Source organism: Haemorhous mexicanus, chromosome 3 (assembly GCF_027477595.1).
Source record: "Haemorhous mexicanus isolate bHaeMex1 chromosome 3, bHaeMex1.pri, whole genome shotgun sequence".
In the NCBI taxonomy this organism is placed as follows: Eukaryota; Metazoa; Chordata; class Aves; order Passeriformes; family Fringillidae; genus Haemorhous; species Haemorhous mexicanus.
Genome location: NC_082343.1, coordinates 89,010,029 through 89,034,289, shown reverse-complemented (window position 1 = coordinate 89,034,289; position 24,261 = coordinate 89,010,029). Strand labels below are relative to the sequence as shown.

At 35.6% G+C, this 24,261-nt stretch overlaps 1 protein-coding gene across 3 annotated transcripts in view; it reads left to right on the top strand.

Annotated features, from left to right (window-relative positions):
• Positions 1-24,261, top strand: part of SMAP1 (small ArfGAP 1) — a 90,759-nt gene that overhangs the window by 41,267 nt on the left and 25,231 nt on the right. Inside the window, exons 5-6 of one of the 3 annotated variants that reach the window (XM_059842643.1) lie at positions 2,318-2,392; positions 6,485-6,565. In XM_059842643.1, the coding sequence (XP_059698626.1) occupies positions 2,318-2,392; positions 6,485-6,565 (156 nt within the window). The remainder of the gene's footprint in view (positions 1-2,317; positions 2,393-6,484; positions 6,566-24,261) is intronic. The other 2 variants (XM_059842645.1, XM_059842644.1) reach the window with 2 other exon arrangements.

Below are 24,261 nucleotides of genomic sequence, written 5' to 3'. Positions count from 1 at the left end.
CTTTGTCTAGTCACTAGGTTTGATTTGATTTTTTTATTCAGCTTTCCTTATCTGTTTCAGTCTGGTAGATAACAAATTCAACACGATGCAGTGGTGATAAAGCTGTTCAGTAGCTCAACCTTGTACTGTTGCTTTCATTATGTAAACTTAATCTGTTCTTTATACATTGTAATGTGTTTTCTCTTAAAGATTAGCTTCAGTCATATGTCTTTTGTTCTCTGGCTTAGTTGAATATTTGCATGTGTGAAGTGTGCTTTCAAGTGCTCTTTTTCACTTGAAGTGGTTGTAGTGATCCTGGCTGTATTTAGACATTATGCCTGGGCATTTCTCAACTTGTACATCCTGTTCCATATCCCAGGCTAGACAGCAACTGCTTTTTACTCTGTCTCACATCTCTGTCTGACAGCTTGCATGACACTTCTTAATTATTTCTATGATTCCATTACTTGATTGGCAAAATGATAATTATTGCTTTCAGGCCTTCATAGAATTACCTTCTTCTACGTTAGATAATCCTTTATAATATGAAGAGGATTTGAAGATTAAGAACTATTATGGGAGGATGGAAATTGACAAACACCTACAGTGCTGATTTTCCCCCTAACCCTGAAATGAAATTCTGTGTTCTGTGTGGCAAGTTTTGTGTGGCTTGCTACTGTTACCTGCTGCTCACCTGTGAGAGCTGTCAAGCTTAAATTCTCCGAAAATCTGAAGTATACAAAAGAATGAAAAAACTCCAAACCCAAACCCAAAATCCCACTAGTTAGCAGCTTGAAAGATGATGATTCATTATCAGAATTTTGCACATTTTTATCTAATGGAAAGCTCAGAAGCATGATGTTAGAGTTCATAGTTCAGTATATTGTGTAGTTACCTAATAATTTTTCCAGCATTATTTGGTTACAATGTGGTGCAGTCGGAATAAACAGGATCCCAATGTTCCTATAGCAACAGAATGCTACTGTTTGTGAAACTGCATCATTGCAGCAGGTGTATCCATAACTCTGCTAATAACCTGAGGATTTTAAAGCAATAAATTTTAAAAATGAGAATTCTGTTTCCTATTTCTGCAGGTAAAATTTGGTTTTAAAATTAAACCTTATAAATATCTTTCCTGCAGCTCTGTACCACCTTCCAACATAGACATAGGTTTTTTTTGTAAAAATACTAAGTATGTAAATTTTATGAATATTCTAGTTGTATAAGTAAAGAAACTGGTAGGATTTTCCATAAGAAATATGGGGTATTTAGACACAAGATATGATGGAGTTTTTTTATCAACTTTCAGTTGCCATTTAGTGCAAGCTACTTTTCTTAGACTAGGTAAAAACATGTCATTTAAATTGCTTATTTTGGTCCAACATAATGACCTACTCTGTTATAGCTTCATTTCTTTAGAAATTTTCCCTCTAGATATTAAAGGTGATACAAAATAGTGTAGAAGTGTCAGCTTTATTGCTCTGAAGATGTTCTACATATTTGGAAAATGTATTTCAGTTTTGTTTTTATAATAAGGGAAATAGAAAGATAATGTTTCCATTAAAGTAATCAGCTATGCATAAAAAATTGGATAGGTAGATGCATGAAAATGCCTTTAGAAAAATCCTATTTTTTTGCACAAACTGTATTTGTTGCATATTTAAGTTACACCTTTTGGAGAATTCTGGAAGTCTAGTGGTGCTAATAGCAATTTTGCATACCAATTCCTAGAAAAGAAGTGTCACTTGTCTGAGATCCTTTAACCTGCTGCTAAGATGTGGCTTTATATTAACCCTAAGCTCTTTATGTACTTGGAGTGCTCTTACAGAAGAGTTAATTGGAACTTTAATTAATGTATAACTTTCAGAGTTATTTTGCATTCCTCTTAATAAAAATATTCTGTTGCATTGAGCAAGAACAAAGGCACTCTCTTCTCTCCCCCTCCTCTGGGACAATCTGCCTTCATGCTTCAGGACATTAATATTTCAGTAGTTACACTGGATAAAAATGGATGAAACCTAATTATTTTTCTTAGGCCTTTGATATGATCTTATCCAGGTTCATTTTCTTATATTCTGTCCTAGTGAATTTCGTTATAAGTCACACGTTCCTACCTGAAACGTTTCCTTTAAATATTGTACTCAGGAAAAAAAAACCCAACTTTGTCTCCTCTTTATGTTTCTTCTATGTCATGTAACCACTACCATCAATAATATTGAAAAAAAAAAAAAAATGAAAATCATGTCTCTTAGCAGCCTCTCTTAGCAGCCTCTACTGCCTCCCTTCCCAGCTGTTCTTGCTTATTTTCTTTCTCCTTTCTTTCCTCTGTTTTGTACAGATATCATCTGATGCTGCTCAGCCTTTGGCATCTTCTCCTTCTCTGCAAGCTGCTGCTGAGAAGAGCAAAGCAGAGGTATATTGTTTTGGGTGTAACTCTTATCAGGTTACTGCTTTGCACAAATGTTTACATCTCTATAGAGTAATTTCACTGAGGTTACTTGAGAGTTTGAATTGCTGTTAATCCTTCACACATTTGAAACACATCTCTCCTTTTTTCTTGGACTAGCTAAATGAAAAGACACAGCACAACTGCAATGTGTGTGGTTGTTACTTCTTTGTGTTTATATGTCAAAATTCTTTTTCTCTTCTGATTTAGTGTCATGAAATTGTGGAAAACCCACTTAATTCCCAGTTAAGGGGTATGAGTGATACTGTCCTCTCTCATCAGAAATAATTTCTGAAATCTTTTTTGGTATTACTTGCTTGTTCCAGATTCTAAATTATCAGTATTGTTCCAGCCATTTAGTTCATTCTCCTTGGAGATAAATATAGAATTAATTTGACTCATACTGGTTTTAATATCTTTCTGGCTGGGATATGTGTGTGTGCTAACACATTTGCTGTTTAAATGGGTCTCTGAAAAGCATAACATACAAGCAAGTAGTAGCTGAGGCATCATTTATATCAATTTTCAGTAAATGTCATCATTTGCAACAATAATAAAATGCATCTTTACAATGTGAATATCTAGTGTTAGCTTCTTTTAGATACTTCACTCTAAATTGAGGCTATACAATATATGAAATAATTTATGATGTGAACATAGATCAAGCTTTTTCCTTCTAAATACAAAAAATTTGGACAGAAGTTATAAATTATTTTAGTTCAGCTATATTTAAACATTAATTAAAATTTAAATGTCATTGTCATGGACTAAGACCACAAGCCTTGTTGAATTTGTCATGTGTTTTAAGTTGTACCAGGAGTAGCAGCAGCCACTAAAAATGAAACTTACCTTTACTTTCTTATCTACCTCTCTTGGTGCATTCACATTTGAAAGTTCTTCTGTGTAACTAGTATGCCATTTTATTAGAAGTGAAATTTGGAAAAAAATTAATAATCTTTGCTTAGAATTTAGGACCAGTATAAAGTCAATTTATTTTTACTATCTTCATAGTGCTTTTTGACTGCTTTTGCAAGTAGTGAAGCACTTGGGTTGAAGCTCTGGCATGAATGCAACATCTGAGAAATATTTTTATTTAGTCTGAATTCATTTTTATCTAATGGAGCTGAGGCAGAAAGCTTGAATATTGAAATCAGGAAGCGTGAAGATGAAGGACTTGTGGCTTTTCAAGTCCACAGTGAAAATTAAATGAATGAAGATAAAGTTGCTGGGAATCAAGACTGTTTCTGTAGACTCTGTGAGGTGTGGAGGTAGAAACACAGCAGAACAGTTTATTTTAAGTCTTAATATATTCACTATTAAGTTTTCAGAGATTTGTTAAGGGCAACAAGAGGCATATATTTATATTTGGTCACCTTTACAGAGTGTTTGCCGTATGAAACTAGCTGCAAACCCTCCTTGTTCCTGAATCCTTGAAAAATAAATGTTTCCGGATACTTTTTACTCCAGAAGTGAGGTTTCTTTGACAAAACATACTTTAAAAATATGTTGAAGTCAGATTGGAAATCAGGACATACTGAAAAAATGCAAAAACTTTAACTCTGCTTTCCCTTAAACATATTTAAGGAAATTTAAGGTACTGTGATTGAAAAGTGTGAGTACTTACATGGCACTTCAAACAACTGTTCCTGGGAGGAGAGGAATCAAATCATAGAATTATAGAGTCATAGAATGGTTTGAGTTGGAAGGACCCTTAAAGATCATCTAGTTCCAGCCCCCTGCTATGTACAGGTTGCTCAAAACTCCATCCAACCTGGCCTTGAACTCTTCCAGGGATAGGGGATCCACAGCCTCCCTGGGCAATCTGTTCCAGTGCCTCACCATCCTCACAGTAAAAAATTTCTTCCTAGTATCTAATCTAAACCTACTCTCTTCCAGTTTAAAGTCAATCTCCCTTCTCCTGTCACTGTCCTGTTAGAGTCCTTACCTATTGTTCCTGAAGCCCCCTTTAGGTACTACTATAGGAAGACTCCTATGAAGTATCCCCAGACTCTTCTTTCTTCTCCAGACTCAGACAACCCCAATTTTCTCAGCCTGTCTTCAGAGAGAGGTGCTCCAGTCCCCAGTCATTTTCGTGGCCCTTCTCTGGGCTGCATTGGGTCCACATCCTTCTGATGTTGGGGCCGAACTGCAGAGGAAGGGTCTGTGAGAGCAGAGCAGAGGAGGAGAATCATGTCCATTGACCTGCTGGTCACACTTCCTTTGATGCAGTTGTCCTAAAGCGATTATGTTTATTTAAATTATTCAACTTGAGAAGGTTGGAATGGGATGTGGGAACAGAAAATGGAAGACTTCAAAAAGTTGTTGCTCTTACAGTGTAGTTTGTGTGTATACTAGAATGCAGGTTGGTACTAGGGTCAGTGAAACAGTAGTGGAAGAAAGGCTGAGCTTTATTGAAAGGCATGGCTATGCATTTGTAATTCTAGTTCAATAAGACTGCAAGTCTCAGGTTATTATGTGACCTCAGAATACTGCTCTATACTTGTCCCAGTCATACAGACATTTCTTGAACACCTTGCATTACCACGGGTGAGATACAGCATTGGCAAGGCCTCTACTTTGGACCGCTGTGTTCACTTTTGTGTTCTTTTAATCAGTGAAATCTAAGTTGGTCTCTATTTCTTTTCATCAAAACAGATGTTCCAAATTTCCCTATTGGGGTTTCATGACTGTAGTTATTGCTTTCTGTTGCTTGTAAGCAGGTGCTTGGTGTGATAGTCTGATTTGCCAGGAATTGAGTGTTCAGGTTAATGAATGATGAAATAATTCACATGGGTTAGTTGGGACTTGAGTAGCCCCAATCCATCTGGTAAATATGGTGAAAGGTTTGAAAGTAGATTACTGGAAGTTTTGAAGAATGTGCTACTTGGATCCCCCTGTGTCCAGTCACCTCCAAAAATTAACCCCAAACAAACAAAACACAAACAAACAAACAAAACCCCCAAAAAAACAACCAAAACCTTCATCTGAATGTTAGAACTATATTAAGTAAGTAGCATGCTATAATTTTTTTTAAATTGTATATACTGGATGTTAAAAAAAAAACAAAACTCACAAATATTCCTTACTGACACAAACTATTAAGTGTTTTATTCTTAGTACTGGAGCTGCATGGACAGATCTAGCCTCTCAACCTTCTGCCTAATATTGGGAAACTTGTAAACAGTAGTGTTTTCTGAAACAAGGGAAGCTTTGAACAAACCGGGGTGCAAGTCTAATGGCCAAAAGAACATTTAGGAGCTACAGTTTCATCCATTTAGTGTTCAAATATACTCACTACACCTTAGGTGTACAAGGTAAGAGTTAAGAGTTTGTCAAAGCAATTGCTAGCCTGGAAAGTCTGTATCTTCTTCATGTTATTCCTTAAGGCATATTTTATGGTTTGCTTCAGTCAGATGGGTCAGTAATTTTGGCACATTCATTCATTAAAAACTAAAGTGAAGAAATATCTGTAATGTCATTATGATGCATTCAAAGTAAAAGGATCTTAATATTTTCACTTTCTGGAACAATATAATGTCTCATGACTCATCTGGCCTGTCATATGGCCCAAGGCAACTTTTTTACATTCAGGAGTATGTTTTAGGACTACTAGATTGGCTTTTAAAAATTAGTACCTTCTTGCAGAAAGCAGCATGCAATTTACCTGAGTCTAGTTCTTTGATCAAAGTAGCTGACATCCACCCTCAGTGACAGAGGCTATCAGAGTTAACGGAAGTACTTATACTTGTAGATTATTTTTTCTCTTCAGCTCTGCTTAGCTTAGGAGAATCAAAACTGGTTCTTTTTTTCTTCAGCTTATTGAGCAGAAAAGCAGATGAGCAGGTAAAAAAGTGAATTTCTTGAATTTAATCTAAAAGTCACAGTATTTTTAATACTAGTATTTGAGCAAAATGAGTCACTTCTGGAAGGAGAGCAGATAAAAGCATAAACTATGATTTAAAATGGAGTAACTGAAGATCTCTGTTTATAGTCTGTATGGCTGTAGACATTCAATATGTTTGCGAATTTGGTACTAGCAAAATGTTTCTTCTTTTCCAGAAGGAAAAAGAAAAAAAGAAAGAAGAGAAAAAGAGAGAGAAAGAATCAGAAAAAACATCAAAACAGTTAACAGCTGAAAAGGTAATAAGAGTTTCTTTTTTTCCACTTATTTTAAAATGACACATAGTATTAGATATGTTCAGAGATATGGGGAAAAAATTAATGTGTATGTGTATGTGAGTTGTGATCTGGTTAATGCACATGAGTTGTTTGCTTGTGCTGTTGCTTGCATACAAAGGTTGGTTGACCATACGATGAGCAATGTCTTTAGGAGAAGAGGAAAATGGGTTAAGCTTTGTTAAAGTTTAGGCTCAGACTATAAATCTAATTAAGATTTTTAAGATCACAGAATAGTCCTGAGTTAGAAGGGACCCACAAGGATCATCAAGTTCAGCTATTAAATGCACAGCCCACATGGGGATTGAACCCCCAACCTTGATGTTGGTGGCATCATACTCTGACCAGCTGAGCTAAAACCTCAGGGTCATGGACCACTGCTATTCTTGCACAGAAAATTGTCAGTTTTATTGAGTTCTGTATTATCATCTAATACTGTCTTTGATAAATGAATACGTTTTAAACATAAATATAAAATCTGTAGAATTTAATTAGTAATTTTAAGTAACTTAAAAATTTGCCACTAAGATCATGTCGCAAAACATGACCAGCAAACAACTTATAGTGCTTCTTTCCACAGCCATGTTAAAGCACAATGAGCAGCCTTAGCAATGTAGGCACAATTAAAATTTCATGTGCACTTCTGCCGAGAGTTAATATTAAACAAAAATGAAATGGGTAATTTTAGTATTAAATATATTAATTTCTTTTAATGCAGATGTTTTCTCTCTGATCTTATGAATCCATTAATATGTTCAAGTCTGTAGTGTAGTCTGCAGAATGCATTGGAGTCTCCATCTGTCAGTTTATTCCCCCATAGTGCTGTGTTATAGTTATGAAAAATGTTGTGTGTTCACAGACTATGATTGCAGATGTATTTCTAATTCAGTTTTCAAATAGAGTACTTTTTCATTTTATATAATAAAACATGATACAAAAAAAAAGCATACTTGGAGGGGGAAAAAAGCCCCTCCCCAATACAAATATAATTTTGCTTAAATTAGAAAGCAGATTTGGAATGAGTTAGTGCAGAAGCAAATTTTCTTTCCACAATTCCTGAAGCTTCACTGAGCTATTGTTACTGATATGGTACGAGGTTAAAGTAAGTTCATGGATGACAATAAAAATATTATAACAGTTGATTACTGAAGCTTTATGGGGGTGTCCAGCCAAGTTAAATGTTTTATTTTGGTCCTTATAATAATATACTTTAGTTATAAAGGCTAAAAACATTGCTGTGGTTTGGAAACATTGTCTTTCTAGAGCCCAAAGATCTACTTTTGGACTGGGAGAGAGGGTCTCACTTTGTAAGGATGCATGAACTTTGTTATGTGGCTGGAAATATTTGGTAAGTGGGGGGAAGTGACAACAGAGCATAGGTACAGCTGAGGGATTATCCTATCACTTGAAATTAAAAAAACAATTCTAATGCCACTGATTAGATTTACATTTGAAAAGTCCTTAGATTATCAGTTAATGATTAGACAAATAAAAAGAAGTATTTTGATTTTAAATGCTTGTACTACAAAATGTGGAATTTGGTAAATATATCTGTATTAGATAATCGTGCTGTTGTAACAGCTGTGAAATGTTTGAAGTACTGCAGCATATTTTATTTCATTATTAATGTGTCAGCATTGACTGCTCAAATGGAACTCATCTCTGTGTCATCTTTTTAATTTAAGACATTCTTCAAGCTTGGGCTTTTAAAGGATCATTCATTCAAAATAAACTGCTTTCACACTGTAAATTTTATATATTTTAAAGGTCTAGTTGCTTTCTATAACCCAAATGAAGGAGAACTGTATCATATGTTTATTTCTGCTGGACAGTGCTGGTGAGGTAGAAAACAAAGATTTTCTTTTCATACATGGAATAATACATTGGTGCTTTTGCAGTGTGTTTCTGCTTTAGGGAGCTGATAAACATTAGTATTTCAGTAATAATTATACACTTCACATCCAGGTAGAGACTGGCTTTAGGATGTTTTAAATATTGCCTCCTGAATCAGCAGGGAAGTGCAGGCATCTTGACATTGATGTTTTCAGCAAACACATCAAGCAGTAGATGGGTTTTTTTCCCAGTTCCTGGAGGAGGAAACAATATGAGAAGTCTGCACACCTCCTACTGAAAGTCACTGGTTGCCTTTAGTACAGCCATGGCTGATATCCAGTCTAGCTGTTCCAGGCTTGGGAAGTTAACTAAAAATATGTGAGCAAGCAGTTTGCAGTTCTTTCACAATTTTGAGACTTCTTTTAGATTAAGGTAATTCATGCAGTGTTTTAGCTATCCTATAGAAGAATCAATAAAGATGGAAAACATTAGAGGTCTTAAACTGGTAAAAAGAATTCATCTTTTTACTAGAGAAAACTTCAGATCTATTCTCAAGTGTCATGTACTCCTGTAAGTCTTCAGTTCCTAGTGACTTCGATTTTATCTTTTGTTGAGATTAAATTTCTTAGCTCTTAAAACAAGAATATGCATCCTAAAAATTTAAAATGTTCACATTCAATTCTCATGTTCTTATCTCTGCTTCATAGAGCTAATTTGCTCCTACATCCATTTGAGTGTCTTTCTCTTGTCACTAACTAGATCCTGTCACTAACTGATCCTTAGCCTTTAGCAAGCTAAATGTCTAGCATGATTTCTTTTGCATTTTCAAATATTACTGAAACTTCTAGCATTGATGTAGTAAGCTTATGATCTTAATATTACATTAATGTGTCAGGCAATTATGGCATAAAAGATACTTTGTTGAATATCAGGCTTTGGTAAACAAAGACCATCATCTTTTAACTTATTTAATAATAGTGAGTTTTGTTACTGAAATTGCTTTTCAGTAAAGAATCATCATGTGCTTGAAGTGGGTTTCTGGGGAATTTTTTTTTTTTTGTCTCTCCCATTGGAGAGTTCAGAAGCAGTGTAGAATTTCTTCAAGATCAGAGAGATCTACTGCAGAATAGTAAGTAGCAAGGATACTTGCTTGACTCTGTTTTTGTGGGCTGTTCACTTTGCTGAGATTACTGGGTAATTTGTAATATAACAAGATCTTACTATGTCAGCTACTGATTGAGTCTGGTCCAGTGATTAGCATTTTATTAGAAGCAGCCAACAACAAGATGTTTCACATCAGATCTGCAGAACTCTTAATAAAACACCTGACATTGCCAAGCTACTGGCAGCTATAAGGGTTTTTTCAGTCTAACTGAAGAAAGTTAAGAAACTTGTGTAAGTTACCCAGGGTCTTTCTTCCCTCTCTGCCTGCGCTATTTCCACAATTGCAGATCTCAAGTTTCCTTAGTGCTTCTGCCTAAAAAAACCTTATCCTTACAGTTACTTTGAAGAAACAGGGAAAATACTGCTAGAAAACTGCTGTAGCAATTATTAAGTAATTTTTCATGACATGAAAACTGCGGCCAGGTTATTTGAAGCTGAATGTTCACTCAAAGCCCAGCTTATTTGCAAACAACAGAAGTGCAAATTTTAGCAATATTAAAAATGTGTTGAATTGCAGATTGAATGATCAAACTGAGCTAATTGGGTGCTTCTTAATGTTTCCTATGGGTCAACAGCAGGATAATAGCATAAGGCAGACTGTCATGTAGTGGAACCAAGTTTTACATGTTCTGTACAGGCAGTTAGGATTAAGAGATTTTAAATTGACTAAAAAAGTCTCACATTGCAAGAGTGCAATGCATTTTATTAGTGGGGAGGGGAAAAAAGTCTGTAGTTTGGCCACCAATCTTACATATTTTGTTGGTAATTACATAAGAAAACCTTTAATTTGTGGGCAGGAAAAAACAGCTAGACTTTCACTAGCCAATTTTAAACTTCATCATCCTGCCTGCCCTTTCATCAGCAGCTGAGGAGCGTTCCCTGCTTATTAATTGCTCTTCTGTACAGCTGAAGGTAGTGAAATTTCACAAATCAGCTATGATTTTTTTTTTTTTTCCTTTCTTTTCTGTTGAAGCTGACTGAACAAGTTCTCTGTTCAGGAATAGAGTAAACCACTGAACTCCTTTTTTATTTCTGGAGTGAGTAGAATTCTTGTTCACCCTTGAGTAATTGGATGTGTTCAATTCGAATTGTTTGGGATTTAAAAAAGAATATGTAGCATAAGTATTCTCCTTGTGCAAGAGAGAGCTCTGAAAGCCTCATACCAGTTTTCTGAAATAAAATTTAATCTGTGTAGATAGTTTACCTAAACTTTCTTCTTGGAGCACAGAGGAGCACTTAGGTAAGCTCCATGCTATTCTTCATGCAGCAGATTGTAGCAGGCTCAGTGTGCCCTCCATCTGCCTTGTACCTGTTTTCCTCTGAAAGGAAGCACAGAAAAGTGGGAGATGAGGTGCATTTAGGTCATCTGGGCTGAGTGATCAGGGGCGTGCTGGGACATGGCCAGTGTGTGAGCTGGGGAGACTGTGTGCCCCAGGGACAAACAGGAGCTGCAGAGTCAACTGAGGAATATTGTTCACAAGCAATCAAATTCACAAGCAATATTTCATTTAGTGAAGGCATGTGCTTTGTACTACTTAGAACAGGAAAGTTAGACTGATCTGGATGAATGACTTGTTGAATTTCAGAGCAGCCAGGACTGTTCAGTTTTTCAAGACATATTTGTTTATGTGCTTCTGCAGTACAAATTCAAATAAAAAAGGCATCACTAGGTATGATGCTGTGAGGCTCTGGAGTGCTCCCAGAGTAAAGAAGAAGAAAATGGGTGTTCAGATTTTTGTAGAGTTCAACTTTTTATGAAGTCTAATTTTTAAATAAAGAAAACCTGGTGTGCAACAGTGCTAACAACCCAGAATTAAGCCAGCAGTTATTTGGAAAACTGTCCATGGAAAACTTGGTAAGTATTTCTAATATCCAAAATTAGAAAGTTCAGCTAAGTCCATGACACTGAATGCTTTGGAAGTGTTTGGGTTCAGTGCTGTGTAGCTTTCTCTGCTGTTTAGTTTAGAGGTTTCACAGGAGTTGAGTACTGTCATGAAAATATTGTGATGTTTTCTCTGTAAAATACTGCATGTTGGGGACTATCTAAGTTATGGAAGTAAGTCCCTTTAGGACAAGATTGTGTTGTACTGAGACAGTAAAGTTCAATGGTTAGAATATAAATAACTATATAAAGAACTATAAACTACCTTCTTTTTTTTTTTCACTAAGTACTTGTGCATTTGCAAACTCAACCCTCAAAGATTTTTGATTAATATCAACACTCAAAGTTAAAGATTTTTTCATTCTGCTGAACATACCAGGATGATTAATGGTTCTGAAGGACCACAGCAGTTGCACTTGATTAACTGAAGTTTAAAATGACACTGTGAGTTAGTTTGGTTTATTATATTGCTTTTTGAATTTGAAACTGGCTCTTGGTTTTGTATAAAGTTATTTCAAGTGACAGGAATGGGTCAGTTGGAGGTTATTTTTCAATGGTAGTTTATCAAATGCTGTTTTTCTTCCCCAAAATGAAGACTAAATTGGCAGATTAAACTTGGCAGTAACAGTGAGCTGCTGCCTCTCAGTCAGCTGGTACCAGGCAACACCAGATGGCATGTATTAGAAGCACAGACATTGGTTTATTTGCCTTTAAAATTTACTGGAGAACCCCTCAAAAGTGGGGGCAAGTCACACCTAGTGGCTTTTCCCCTTCGCATAGGAAAAACAATGTGAAATACTGATTTAACCAAATAGGAAGAGCTTAACATAGCTTGTTAGGATGGTGTGTTTGTTTTCCCCCAAAGACAGCCTAAAACTCCCACAAAAATCAATCTTCTTGGACTATTGAGGCAAAAGAAGCTATCAGTCCCCCTTATTTCTCTGGGATGTAATTTTCTTATCCAAAGTATTACAAGTTATCATCCTAATAATTTTGTACAAGGAGAAATGAGTTGGAGCAAATAGTGCTGTAGTGTTCACTTCTTTAGAACTGAGTAGCACTGTAAGAATGCATGGAAGAAATGAAAGCCTGCAGAATAGTTAGCGTCCACCTAAACACCAGTTAGGTGAAAGTGAACTCTTTTAAGTGTTTACTTTTAACTTGTAAGAATAAATGAATTCACAAATATTGACCTGAATGATAATTTAAATACAGAATCCTGTTATAAAAAGTCTAAATGTGTTCTTTATTTTGATACTGTATTGTTGATAGTTTGCTAAATCATGTGAACAGTTGATAATAACATTTCCCTAGACATCTTAACATTTTTTGCCTGAGTGATTTATTTTTAAAATATCTTTTCCTTCTAATTTTTATATAAAATGAAATACTACTTTAAATTGTAATAAAAAATCATGTATATCATGGGAACAGAAAAATAGAAACTTTTGTTCTCTGATTGAATACATAGTCTTATTTATGCTCTTAGTCCTTGTTTTCATAAATTCAGACTAAGCAGATAAGAATTAAAGCTCAGGATTTAGGGGTATGTGATAAGACATCGAGCAACCTTTTTCCCTGCCTGCTGCCCCCACAATGGGTGAAGAGTTTAAGGCTTCTCAGTCTGCATTTTACAGTCTGTGGACCTCTCCCGGCCTGGTTTTACATTTCTAATCATACCTTCTCAGTCTTACGGAAGAGATCAGATTATTTGGGGTTCTTTGGTTGTTTTGAATGCTAATCTGGAGGAAAGCAAATCAAATTAGATTCTTCCTAAAACGGTGCTATTCATTCCTTCTGCAGGTAACAAAGGACTTCTTCTGTTTGAGGATTGCCATGAAAAATAGTCTTACTTAATGGAATTAATCTGTCATGGCTCTTATTTCGTATTTGCAGTTGTAGACAAAGAAATTAAGAAACAGATATTGCAGGTAGAAGCAATGAAACCAACCCCTTTTTTGTCAGGGAAAAAAAAAAAGAGAGAAGATTTAATCTTTCTGATGTTGGCGTTCAGGAAGGGTATCGCTTTTTTTTTCTCAGCCGTGTGTGTTTGCTGTATCAGCTTGGTCCTCTCTACTCTGGTCTTGCAGCAGAACAGTATTTTAATGCAATTTTAAAAAATTCTATGCAAGTAGAATCTAAAAACATTGAGACAAAGCTTGAGTAGGGGCTACTTTGGTTAAATTTGGTTTTGTTTAACTTGCCAAATTGTTTTTACCAGAAAGCTGGTTTAAGTTTGCTTAGTTTTAATTGATCTTCTGTTAGACTTTTGCTCCATGCAGGTTCAAAACATATACTGCCTTGGGTTTCAGTTGTTAATGCTTATTAACAGATGGCATTTTCAGCTTGTGATAAGCTCCATAATTTTTCCTGGTGACTTTGAGACAATTAAGGCAACATTACATATGCGTATTTGTATATTGAACAAAATTAAATGGACACATTTAAACAAGCTAAATCATGTACTAAATCAGCCTTATTCATGGGTGGATGCTGTCTTTAGGAAAAAGATGTTCTGAGACATTTGAGACCACAGGACCATGCATGATTAAAACTGCAAATCTCATGTAAAAAGTTTTATTAAAATTACAGTACTAGTTAGGAGATTGTGCACAATCAATCAAATGTGCAGGAACAAAATGGATGCATTTACCTAAGTGGTACTGATACATGGAACTGAATGTAAAGAAGGATAAAGATTGGATAAGATGAAGCTGATAAGAGGAAAAATACTTTAATTTAAATACTGTTGCTCAAAATAATAATCTTATCTTGTTTTGAATAATAGGCTTCCTTTGTTTTCCTAAAATAATGCAAATACTGGAACATGGGCAAAGCAATCAAGTGCTTTTGTGTGTTCCGTTTCATTTCACCATACTTAGGTTAGAACGTGCTTAATCTCACTCTGGTGTGTGACCATCAAGATAGGGCAGTGGCGTAGTGGGAAATCCTGTCAGAAGTGCAAACCTCTCTTTACTGAAGAGTAAAGATACTGACATATTTTTCATAAAAAATTATTTTAGATGTCACTGGCAACATTAAATCTCCAACATGAGCTTAAGCTTTAAATGGATGATGATAATAATATGCCATAAAATGTTTCATCAATGTTCCAGTGACATGAAACAACTTTTTGTGTTTTACATCTTAAATTTGTAGTTGACATAGGTATTGATTGTGTGCCTTTTTTGCTAAAAAGAATATTTCTTTGGACTGTTGAATTTATTGCATTTTGATAGTTGCTTTTGACGCTAGAACAGTTGTGTGGAACCGTTAATGACTCTGGCATTCATACTGTTGCATAATTATGTTTTCTCAAAGTTGACTTAAACATAGTTGGAAAATAGTGCTATAGCCATGACAGAGGTAGAAGCAGGGTCTTTCAACACAATTTGAAGGAAATTGACAAGTTTCTCACACTAGATAATTTTGTCAGATGAAAAGTTACCAGTTACCTAGTTGTTCAAATAACTGGCAACTCTTTAATGCTAAATTGCTTACATGTATCAGTCAGAAATGTTAACCCATCTGTAGTGAATTGCCTCTTCACTCTGTCAAAAAAAGAATTGCAACTGGATGAGCTTGTGTTTCAGTTTTACTTGAAATTTTTCTTTTATGAAATAGGTACCTGAAGTTAAAAGAAAATGGGGCAGTTCTGAGGTTGATCCCCAGGCATGCTGCTGTACTGTTGTAAAACAAATCTGTCCTGCCTCTCTGCTCAGCAAGTATTGTCTCAACTTGAGAATATTGTACTTCATGTCAGAGTAAGGTACTGCAGGCTTGTGTGTATATTACACAGAGTAGTAACAAGGGTGATTTCTGCTCAAGAGAAAATACAGATTTTTTTGTCTTACCTCAGTTTACACTGTCAGTAGATATCAGCGTATCTTTTTCTTTGGTTCAAAAGTGGATTATTTTCGTTTAAATGAAACAGGTTGGACTGAATCTTAGCATAAATGCAGAAATGGATGATGGAACAAACAAACCAGAGGCCTTGTAATATCACTCTGAAGGGCCAGTTTAAAACCTTCAGCATCTTTGAAGCTGTAGAGATAAAAGCTGTAAAAGGCTTTTACATTTTGTAAGGATGATTCAAGTATGCCATATATATATACAGAAATTTCCATATAGGTTCACATTTATTTAAACTGGAGGATTAGAAGCAGGAAGAAGCTTGACTTATTTCCAGTTGAGATGGAGGCTGAAATGCTTATTGATAGTTCATGTTAAAGATTATGATGGTATGGAGAATGAAGACAAAGAAAATGGTGCTTGCCCAAGTAAAGAGAAATTCATTTTGGTATTGTATTTGACTGGTTAAAATTACTTAGCTTTTAAAGTAATTGTTTCAAAATGATTAACTTCGAAATGAGAGCAAAATTGAGGAAAAATACCCTGACTGGCAGAAGAAATTAATGTAGCTAATGATACTTAGGTATTTATTAAATATTTCTCCCTCTCACTAAGTTCTGCATTTGTGAAACAGAATTATGTATATGTACATAAGGATGATAAAGTACTCATCAGCTCTCTCCTAACTTCTCTAGTAGTTCAAGAAAGCAACAAGCTGATACAGAAGTAAGAAAAATAAACCTGTGGGGCTATTTCAGTCTTGTTAGCTGTCACAGAGAGGGTTGAATTTCTATGGAGCTAATTGAGAGGCTTTTTCAAATGCATCTCCGGAGAGATAGTATGCTTAGACGTCATAAAGTGTTTGTAGTATTCTGTTTGTGGTAATGACAGAAATTATACCAGCATTGAGTATGAGTCCAACACTCTGAGTAAAATTTCTTAACTCAGAGGTTGTTTCTATGAAACATTACTCAGTGTGGTGTTGTAAGACTAAAACATAAAGACTGTAAGAATCAGATGAACAACAAGAGAGGGTGAAGTGGAGTAATCTAATCAGTGAAAAGAGAGCCAGTGATCTGCTTCTAGAACATCAAAGAAAAGTAGTAAGGTGGGTCAAGGAAAAAGAGTCTTTCCCAGGAATACCAGGCAAGTAAGGGGTGATTGCATAATAGGGTATAGGATGTGGGATGCGGAGAGAAAAGAGCTTGGGAATGGCACAGAATATTGTACACAACTTATTATGGGATGTTTAGGTGACACAGACCAAAACAGGGGAATAAAAAAAATCAAGGTGGATTGGGGTGTAGCAAGCTTGAGGAAGCAGGGGAGAAGTGAATAAAAAGGGGCAGTCACATATGTGCTGGTAGTTGGGTAGGTTGCTGGGCAGTAGGATTGTCTGAGCCTTCACTTGATCTCTGCAGGCTATTCTGTATTCTTGCCAAATGCTATTTGCAACTATTGAGCGTGACTGCATTGTCTCTTCTTGCTTGTGTGGGAACACTAGCAAACTGCAAGTTCAGGTACCAGGCAAGTGGGGTAAGAGGCTGGTGCTGGCCACTGGAAAGAGGCTGCCAGCCTGAGGAATTTGAGGGTCAGCACCTGCAGAGACCATTATCTAGAAGCCAAATTCTTACAAGACAGCATGTCTAACACCAGCTGCCAGAGACAAACATACTGTGATCACACCTGATGTGTGCTAACATGCAGCACATTTCACACTGGACTAACCAGGGAGTAAGATACAAACACCTGGAAAGTTCTAAGGTATGAGCTGATTGCTGGCTAAGGGCGTAGGATCTTGATATTAAATGAAGTTTCACATAAAAAGCATTTTTCAGCAAAAAAAGCACTTCTGTTGTAATTAACTGAAATGCTGAGAAGCATGCCTTCGTGAAGAGATGGAAAGTATTTCTTGGATTGTTTTTTTTGCTCTGAGCTCAATCAGTTACCATGCCTGAAACAGTTCATTCTTGCCTGGATATGTATGAAGAAGGAATTACAAATAAATGCCCTTTAGTTCTGATTGGGTACAATGATGTTGTATTATGTATTACTTGAAAGGTTTTTGAAAGGAAAGTTATAAAAGAAAATAGTTTAATGAGGAGCTGGAACTGATATAGGTGCGTTATTGTAATCTTGCTGAGGCTAATGAGCACAATAGAAATCAAGTAGAAATGTGTAAGCTGAGTTCATGTAACCATAATATGTGATTTGAGAATTGAAGGTGTGTTTAAAATAGCTTATAAAATTACAAACCACGTTTATTGCATTTCACAGCTTGCAAACTGAGATGCATTAAAACACTTTGACCCTAATCCGATTTATAGCTCTCATAACAGGACACTGGATTAGCTGTAAGATGGATCTTTTGAGGTTTTCTGCTTCATAGTGATTTCTTCTATAAGATACAAACCCTTGGTTTTATTGGATTAAAAGCAGAATTCTTCCATTTTATCTAAATCAAGTTCCATGACAAGATAATACAAAATAGGAAAAGGGTTGATAAACAGCTTTTTCTCTGCCTTTTGTGTCCTTGTAAATAGGTCCTTGCTTTTGGGTTCAAATGCAGTAATTTCAAAGATTTACAGCTGCAGGAAACTCTGCTCAAGTCTTTGCCCCCAGAATCGCTGGAAAACTTGAATACCTCTGCACTCAGACTGTATGCTTCCCCTGTTCTGCAGTCTTGCCATCCCTAGCTCAGCTTCAAGTTGCTACATCTTGTGACCATTACCTAGAAATCATCTTGCTATCTTTTGATGCTTTTTTCAAGTATCAAACTTAGGAAAAAGAGCTTTTCCTCTTTCTTTCAGACCCTCTTCTTAACTTTTCCACTTTAAGAACCTAATATATTTTAATCAGAATGCATAGAACTATTGTTTCAAATGTGGTTGTTGCTATATAGATTTAATACATGAATATAAGAATAAGGATTTATCTCTGATATTTTCTGTAGTCTCAGCAGTAAGTATAAAAAGAAAGCCAACTTAATTGTAGAAAATTGTACTTTTACATGGTTCATATGTTATTTTGAGCAAGGTAAAAGGGCCTCTAAGATTGTCTGATGCATTAGAAAGGAGCTAAACCAATTCAGCTAAGTACAAGACATAAAAGGTTTTAAGCCTTCATGGAATATATTGACTAAAGTAAATGAGATCTGAGCTAACATTTTAAATTCAGTTAAAATACAATGTTAGTACTGCTTGTTCAATAAGTAAGAACAAAGGAATAGTCTTAATCCATTTTCACAGAAATGATTAGTGTATTAGCCTAGACCCAGCTGAAATCATATTAATGGAATAAGATTGTGGTGCAAGGTCTGTTATTTCTGCCGTGGAGTTTTTAATTCAAATTACTAAAGATATAATGCATTTTACGTAATCTTGCTCAAGTATCTTGCTCTAACTGTGAAAATCGAATGAAATCCACATACCCAGGTTTTTAAAGTGAAGATGTAGATCAAGGACCACTTTAAAAACTTTTCCTTTGGGTATGTATTTTAACTGAAGGACCTTCATGTGTACAGAATCATATTCAGCAACATCAAAAGGCAATTTGGTTTCTTTTGTTTGCTTAGTGTGAATACCTTAAATAGGCTTGCCCAGATGAGTGTGAGTAGTTCAGTGTCTGTGAGTGATTAACTGAAGTAATCACAATAGACTCTTAAATAATCAATTTACATTTTCCCCTTGGCTTGACTCTTTGTTTCAAGATAATTCTAGTTTGATAAATAAGAATGATGGCTTTGTTGTTGTTGTTGACATGCAGGTTTTTCTCTTGATTAGAAATGCATCAGAGTTTGATTGCAGACTTGCTGTAGTCTATGCAACTTCACAATGATACGAACATAATTTTACTTTGTGTTTCAATATAGTGCATCAGTTTTCTGGCTTTTTTGCTAGTTAGGCAAAATAGGAGTTCATCACGTGCTAAAAGTATCCTCAGTTCTGAAAAGCTAGTCCAATTTCTAAATTTCTGCATCTTTAGTTGCAAGTCTGAAAAAATAAGTGCTATTTTTGTGGTATAATAAGTGGTGTTTTAAAGGAGGGTAAACAAAATAACACATTTCACCTTTAATGCCATTTAAATAAAATATTATGAAATTACTAATTTTTACTTATTTTCAGATCAGGTATGAAAGACATAAAAATATTCTTTAAAAATTCTAGGATGTGCCTACATGAGTAACACTGTAAATGGATACAGACTAAACTTTTAAAGCATAAGCATCAGAAAAATATCTACAAACATATTGCAAGATATAGTAAATTACTAACATTATTTTCTCATATGGCAATTCTCAAATGTTTATGCTCTCCTGCAAGTTTTATTGTGAGCAGGTAATGAAGAGGGAAGGAATCCAATTGCTTTATGCACAGGGCATACAATTCCTATGTATTAAGAGCAGAGGAGAGCTTTTGTTCAGTAACTGTAGAGGCATATATGAGCTCTAGTGAGTAAACTGGAAATTGCTTTTAAGTAAGTTAGAAGTGCTTTTCACAAAATTATTTAATGTATCTTCAGCTTTCATTAGGCTTCTTATAGTTAAGGTAGGGAATATGAGTTAGAAATACAATGGGGTTCAGATGCATTTTAAACAGTCTGAGTTATAGATTTGTATGAATTTTTCATGGAAGTGGAAAATTCAGGAAAAAAATGTGAAGGAAAATGGGAGCAGATAAGTGGACTGGACAGCTGATGAATCAGATTTTTGACAGTGACTGATATCTTGCTTGAGAGTAGGAGAGATTTTTAGATTAGTAACTTATGACTTCTCTGACTGTCGTGTTTTTCTACTTTAGAGGTATTAATCATGTGGCTTATGTCCTGAACTATGTATGCTAGCTCTTTAAATGCTCTTACAAGGTGTAAATGAGAGTAAGGTCAATGATAATCCTAAATGCTGGTGTTGAAATCTGCTAAATTATTTACATTATCTTGCAGTAGTGAATTTGGCAAAATTCTGCTTGTTTTTAAAGTATTTTGTGTGGTTTACATTTTTACTGAATGTCATATCTTTTAGAGCTGTTAAACCCTTAAAATCTGTACATACGATGATAACTCACATAAGGTTACAGAAGCAGAAAATGGAAACTTGAATCTCCTTTTTATAAAGAGAAATAATCACAGTATTGTCACTGTGTGCTGGTGCTTTTGAACCAGGCATTATAGAAAAGGTTTGTTCACAACTATCAGTTCCAGTGCAAAATGCCCTCAGCTGCCTGTCAGAGGAGAGTATTCTGGGGAACAGAGATGTGCAGAAGAGTAGCCCATAGATTTAGACCATAGGCCCTAGAATGTATAATCATATTAAACAATGTTCTGAGAGGATACCAGTATCCTTACTTATTTAACAAAGTTGTATTATTTTCCTATTTTGCTACAATAGTAATTTTAAAAAGGCAGTGGGTTTGACTGCGGAGCAATGTATTTGATGCTAGATCTGAGTATTCTTACTGTTTTATCATTAAAAATGTAGCACTTATCAGAAGACCTCACGTATGTTATCTGTTCTGTCAATCAAGCAAGCAGGTGTAAAGCTTTCTACTTGCCTCTTGTATTTCCCTGCCCATCTTGTGCACCTAATAGCCAGATGTGTTTGGGCATGGTGCTGAAAGTTGGGAAAGGACAAGCTTGTTTTGCAGTAAGGGAGCTGTGGTTGCAGGAGCCATAGACCTCATAGCATCATGTTATGTGAATTTAGTCATATCATGAATTTAATTGGTGTGTGACAGTCAGTCATGGTGGTACTGACACTCCTTTCTGTCTTGCCTGTATATAACCATATACCCTATAGGCAACATCCTGTGTGCTGTACTGTAATCTCTGTACAGAGGAAGGAGGAGAATTGACTTGGCAATGCTTTCAATTTTTTTTTTTTTTTCTGAGGCAGAATGAATCACTCATTTAATGGTTATCTCCAAAAATAGCTGACTGAAGAAAATTTGATGAGATACCCCACTGACACACTGGACTTCCTACAGTATGTGACTTATGCTTCAGGTGTTACTCAATTTTCTTCACAATCTCATCTCCTGCAGATTTGCAGTCCAAGTTTCTGTGAGAAAGCATTGCTGCCCATTTCAGGGACTTGGAGTTTACCTTTGGATGAGTCAACTGTAAAACTATAATACTCAGATTCAGATCTTTGAGGCTTGTGTACACTGAGCTTCAATGAGAAAACTGAATTTGGGAATTCACTGTAGTTTGCTGGATGAGGTTTGTGTATAGGTTGATTCACTTGACTCATGAGCTCTTTGCATCTGTTTGACAAAGTCTAGAGAGTGCCAGAAAAAGGGAAGAGAAGGTGGTTGTGAAGAAAATCTACCAACAGGGAAGTACTGCTGACTCCTAAGTGTATGTGTATGTCTCTGTATGTGTGTAGTCCTTGAATGTACTTAATGAGATGCTTGGAGGTTGGCTTGCTTAAATTAGCAAAACAAGAAATATGATTGTGCAAAGTGAGCAAAACTAAAATGATATAGTTATCAAAGTATCACCACTCAGCAATAGCCAAAACACCAGTGTGTTATCAACAGTGCTGTAGCCACAAATCCGAACTATGGCATTGTATTGACTGCTGTGAAGAATGTGAACTCCATCCCAGCCAGACCCAGAAAGGCAATTAGTTTGAAAAACATAAAGTGCCTATCAGTTCCCTTGTCCTTGTCAAAGAAACATCTTTATTCACTAATAATTTGTTTTAGAGTAACATATAAGAGAGAGAAACAAGTCTGTAAAACCAACTCTAGAACTTAAGGTGTGAATAGAGTAGTTAACACTGTTATTTGCTGATTTATTTGGTTTCATTTAACTCAAGAAAAGTATTTCCCATTAATTAGATTGAAGTAGAATGGTGTAACTAGTAGTATATTGAGAGCAATACATTGCGAGAGCTCAATAAAGGCCAATATTGATTTCTGTAAAATGGAGCTTTCTTTTTTAATTTGAGACCAGCAGACACCTTCTTTTTTTCTTTTTTTTTTTTTTTCTTTTTTTCTTTTTTTTTTTTTTTTTGCTGGCCTAACCTGGTGTTCTTACCCATTTTTTCAAAATTAAACCTCATATAACTTATGTTGTTGCACAAAATTAGTAAAGAAAGAATAAAGGAGAGTGGCACAGTAATGCAATATTAAATGCAAGTTGCTGAGTTAAAAGATGCTCTTTCATGATGGAATGAAAAACTTTCTCATTCTGTGTAAATTGGGAAGTTTTTGACAATGGTGTTCTTTTCATCTTTAAGGACGAAGCCAAAACTTTGGTACAGATTTTCATAGCTTTTCCAGCAAAAGCTGATAGACTGGAAATCACCTTCAAGTCTTAGAGCTGATGTTGGATAAGTGATCAAGATTGATAGGTGACTAACCCTGCCATTCTCTAATGGTAGGGAAATGAGCAAGATGAATTAAATCATAGACAGTATCTGTATGAATTACAAGAAGACTGCCTGGTGCAGCTTCCACTAATAAAAGTATTGTCTCAGTGTGAGATTAAAGGAGGCTTGTGCACTTGGTGGCGTTAAAATCAGATAAGTTAGAAGTGACCTGGTCTTCTCCACTGTTGCCTGCTTTTGGATTTTGTTTGTGATGGTTTCTTAGCACAGAACATTATAGTTGGCCAAGGTGTACTGTGGAGGTATATGGAGATTACCAGCATATAAATTTCTATCTAGTAATTTCAAGCCAATAGAAATTACTGAATTTCCCCCACACAGTGACAGTGTGGGAGAAATTAGGTGAAGGTCCAAATACTCATTTCTGCATTTCCATTTTAATTAAGTAGGAAAGAGATGCTGCTTCTTATGTGTAGACATAATTTCTCAGTTGTTCATTTTGGTAGAGCTAGAGTTATGAGGAGTTTATAAATATTTTTAAATATTTGCTTTTTAGATACTGAAAGATGATTAATCTTGTGTGAGGACTACTTATAGATGTGGTATTAGCACCATACTGTCACATAATTGTTTTGTAGATGTACAGCAGACAAGATTAAGGCATTACTTGATTTGGGTATTAAACTGGGAGTCATTCATCACTGGATACTAAGAATTAAATGAGAGCGGGAGCTTGAAGAGAGAGTTGTTTCCTTGATGGCACCTTTATCCATTATCAATTCCATCACAAAACCTTATTGAAGATAAAGGAAGACACCCTGTGATGCTCCACCCTTGTCTGCCAAGCCAGTCACAAGGCTGTTTAAGGTGTTGGTTTGGTCAAGCATGGCTTCCTCTTGATGAAGCCATGCTGATTGCTTCCATTAACATTCTTGTCCTTTTTGTGCCTGGAATTGGTTTCCAGGTTAGTTGTTCCATTGCCTTCCAAGGTATTGAGGTAAGACTAAGAAACCAGTTGTTCCCTGGGTCTTGCTTCTTGCCCCTGAAGAAAGGACTGGCAGAAGAGCGTAAGAGTGGAAGGTTAAAAGGACTGCATTGGAAAATAAAACAATAAAAGATTATTGTATCCCAGTTACTTGTCATCTACAGGATTGCAAAAATTTATAGTGCCCATACTGTATCTGAGTAACAAGTGTGTCCCTGCTCCTGTACTGAAAATATGTGCTTAATCAGTGAAAATGCTTGTAAGAGGTTACAAGGTTAATTCTTTATTTGCCTCCTTAATTTGGCCAAAGTATCTAATACCTGCTGATCAAAGGGTAATGTAAATTAGGTTCTGTGGCTCTTTTCATAACAAGGACTCACATTTTTTAGGTAATAAATTCCAAGTCATGCTGATCATGTGGAGGATGTAACACTTTGGAAGCTTTTTCTGGCTTCAGTTTCTTTCAGTGATATTTGCAAACAAATTGTTTTCAATAATCTGAGAATAATCGAAGGCAGTGGACATTGCTTGCTTTCAGTAGGTCTCCAACATGAGAAGAACCCTGAAGGGTAATGTAGTGGCCATAAGTGACAACTGTGAAAAATAGCCATGTA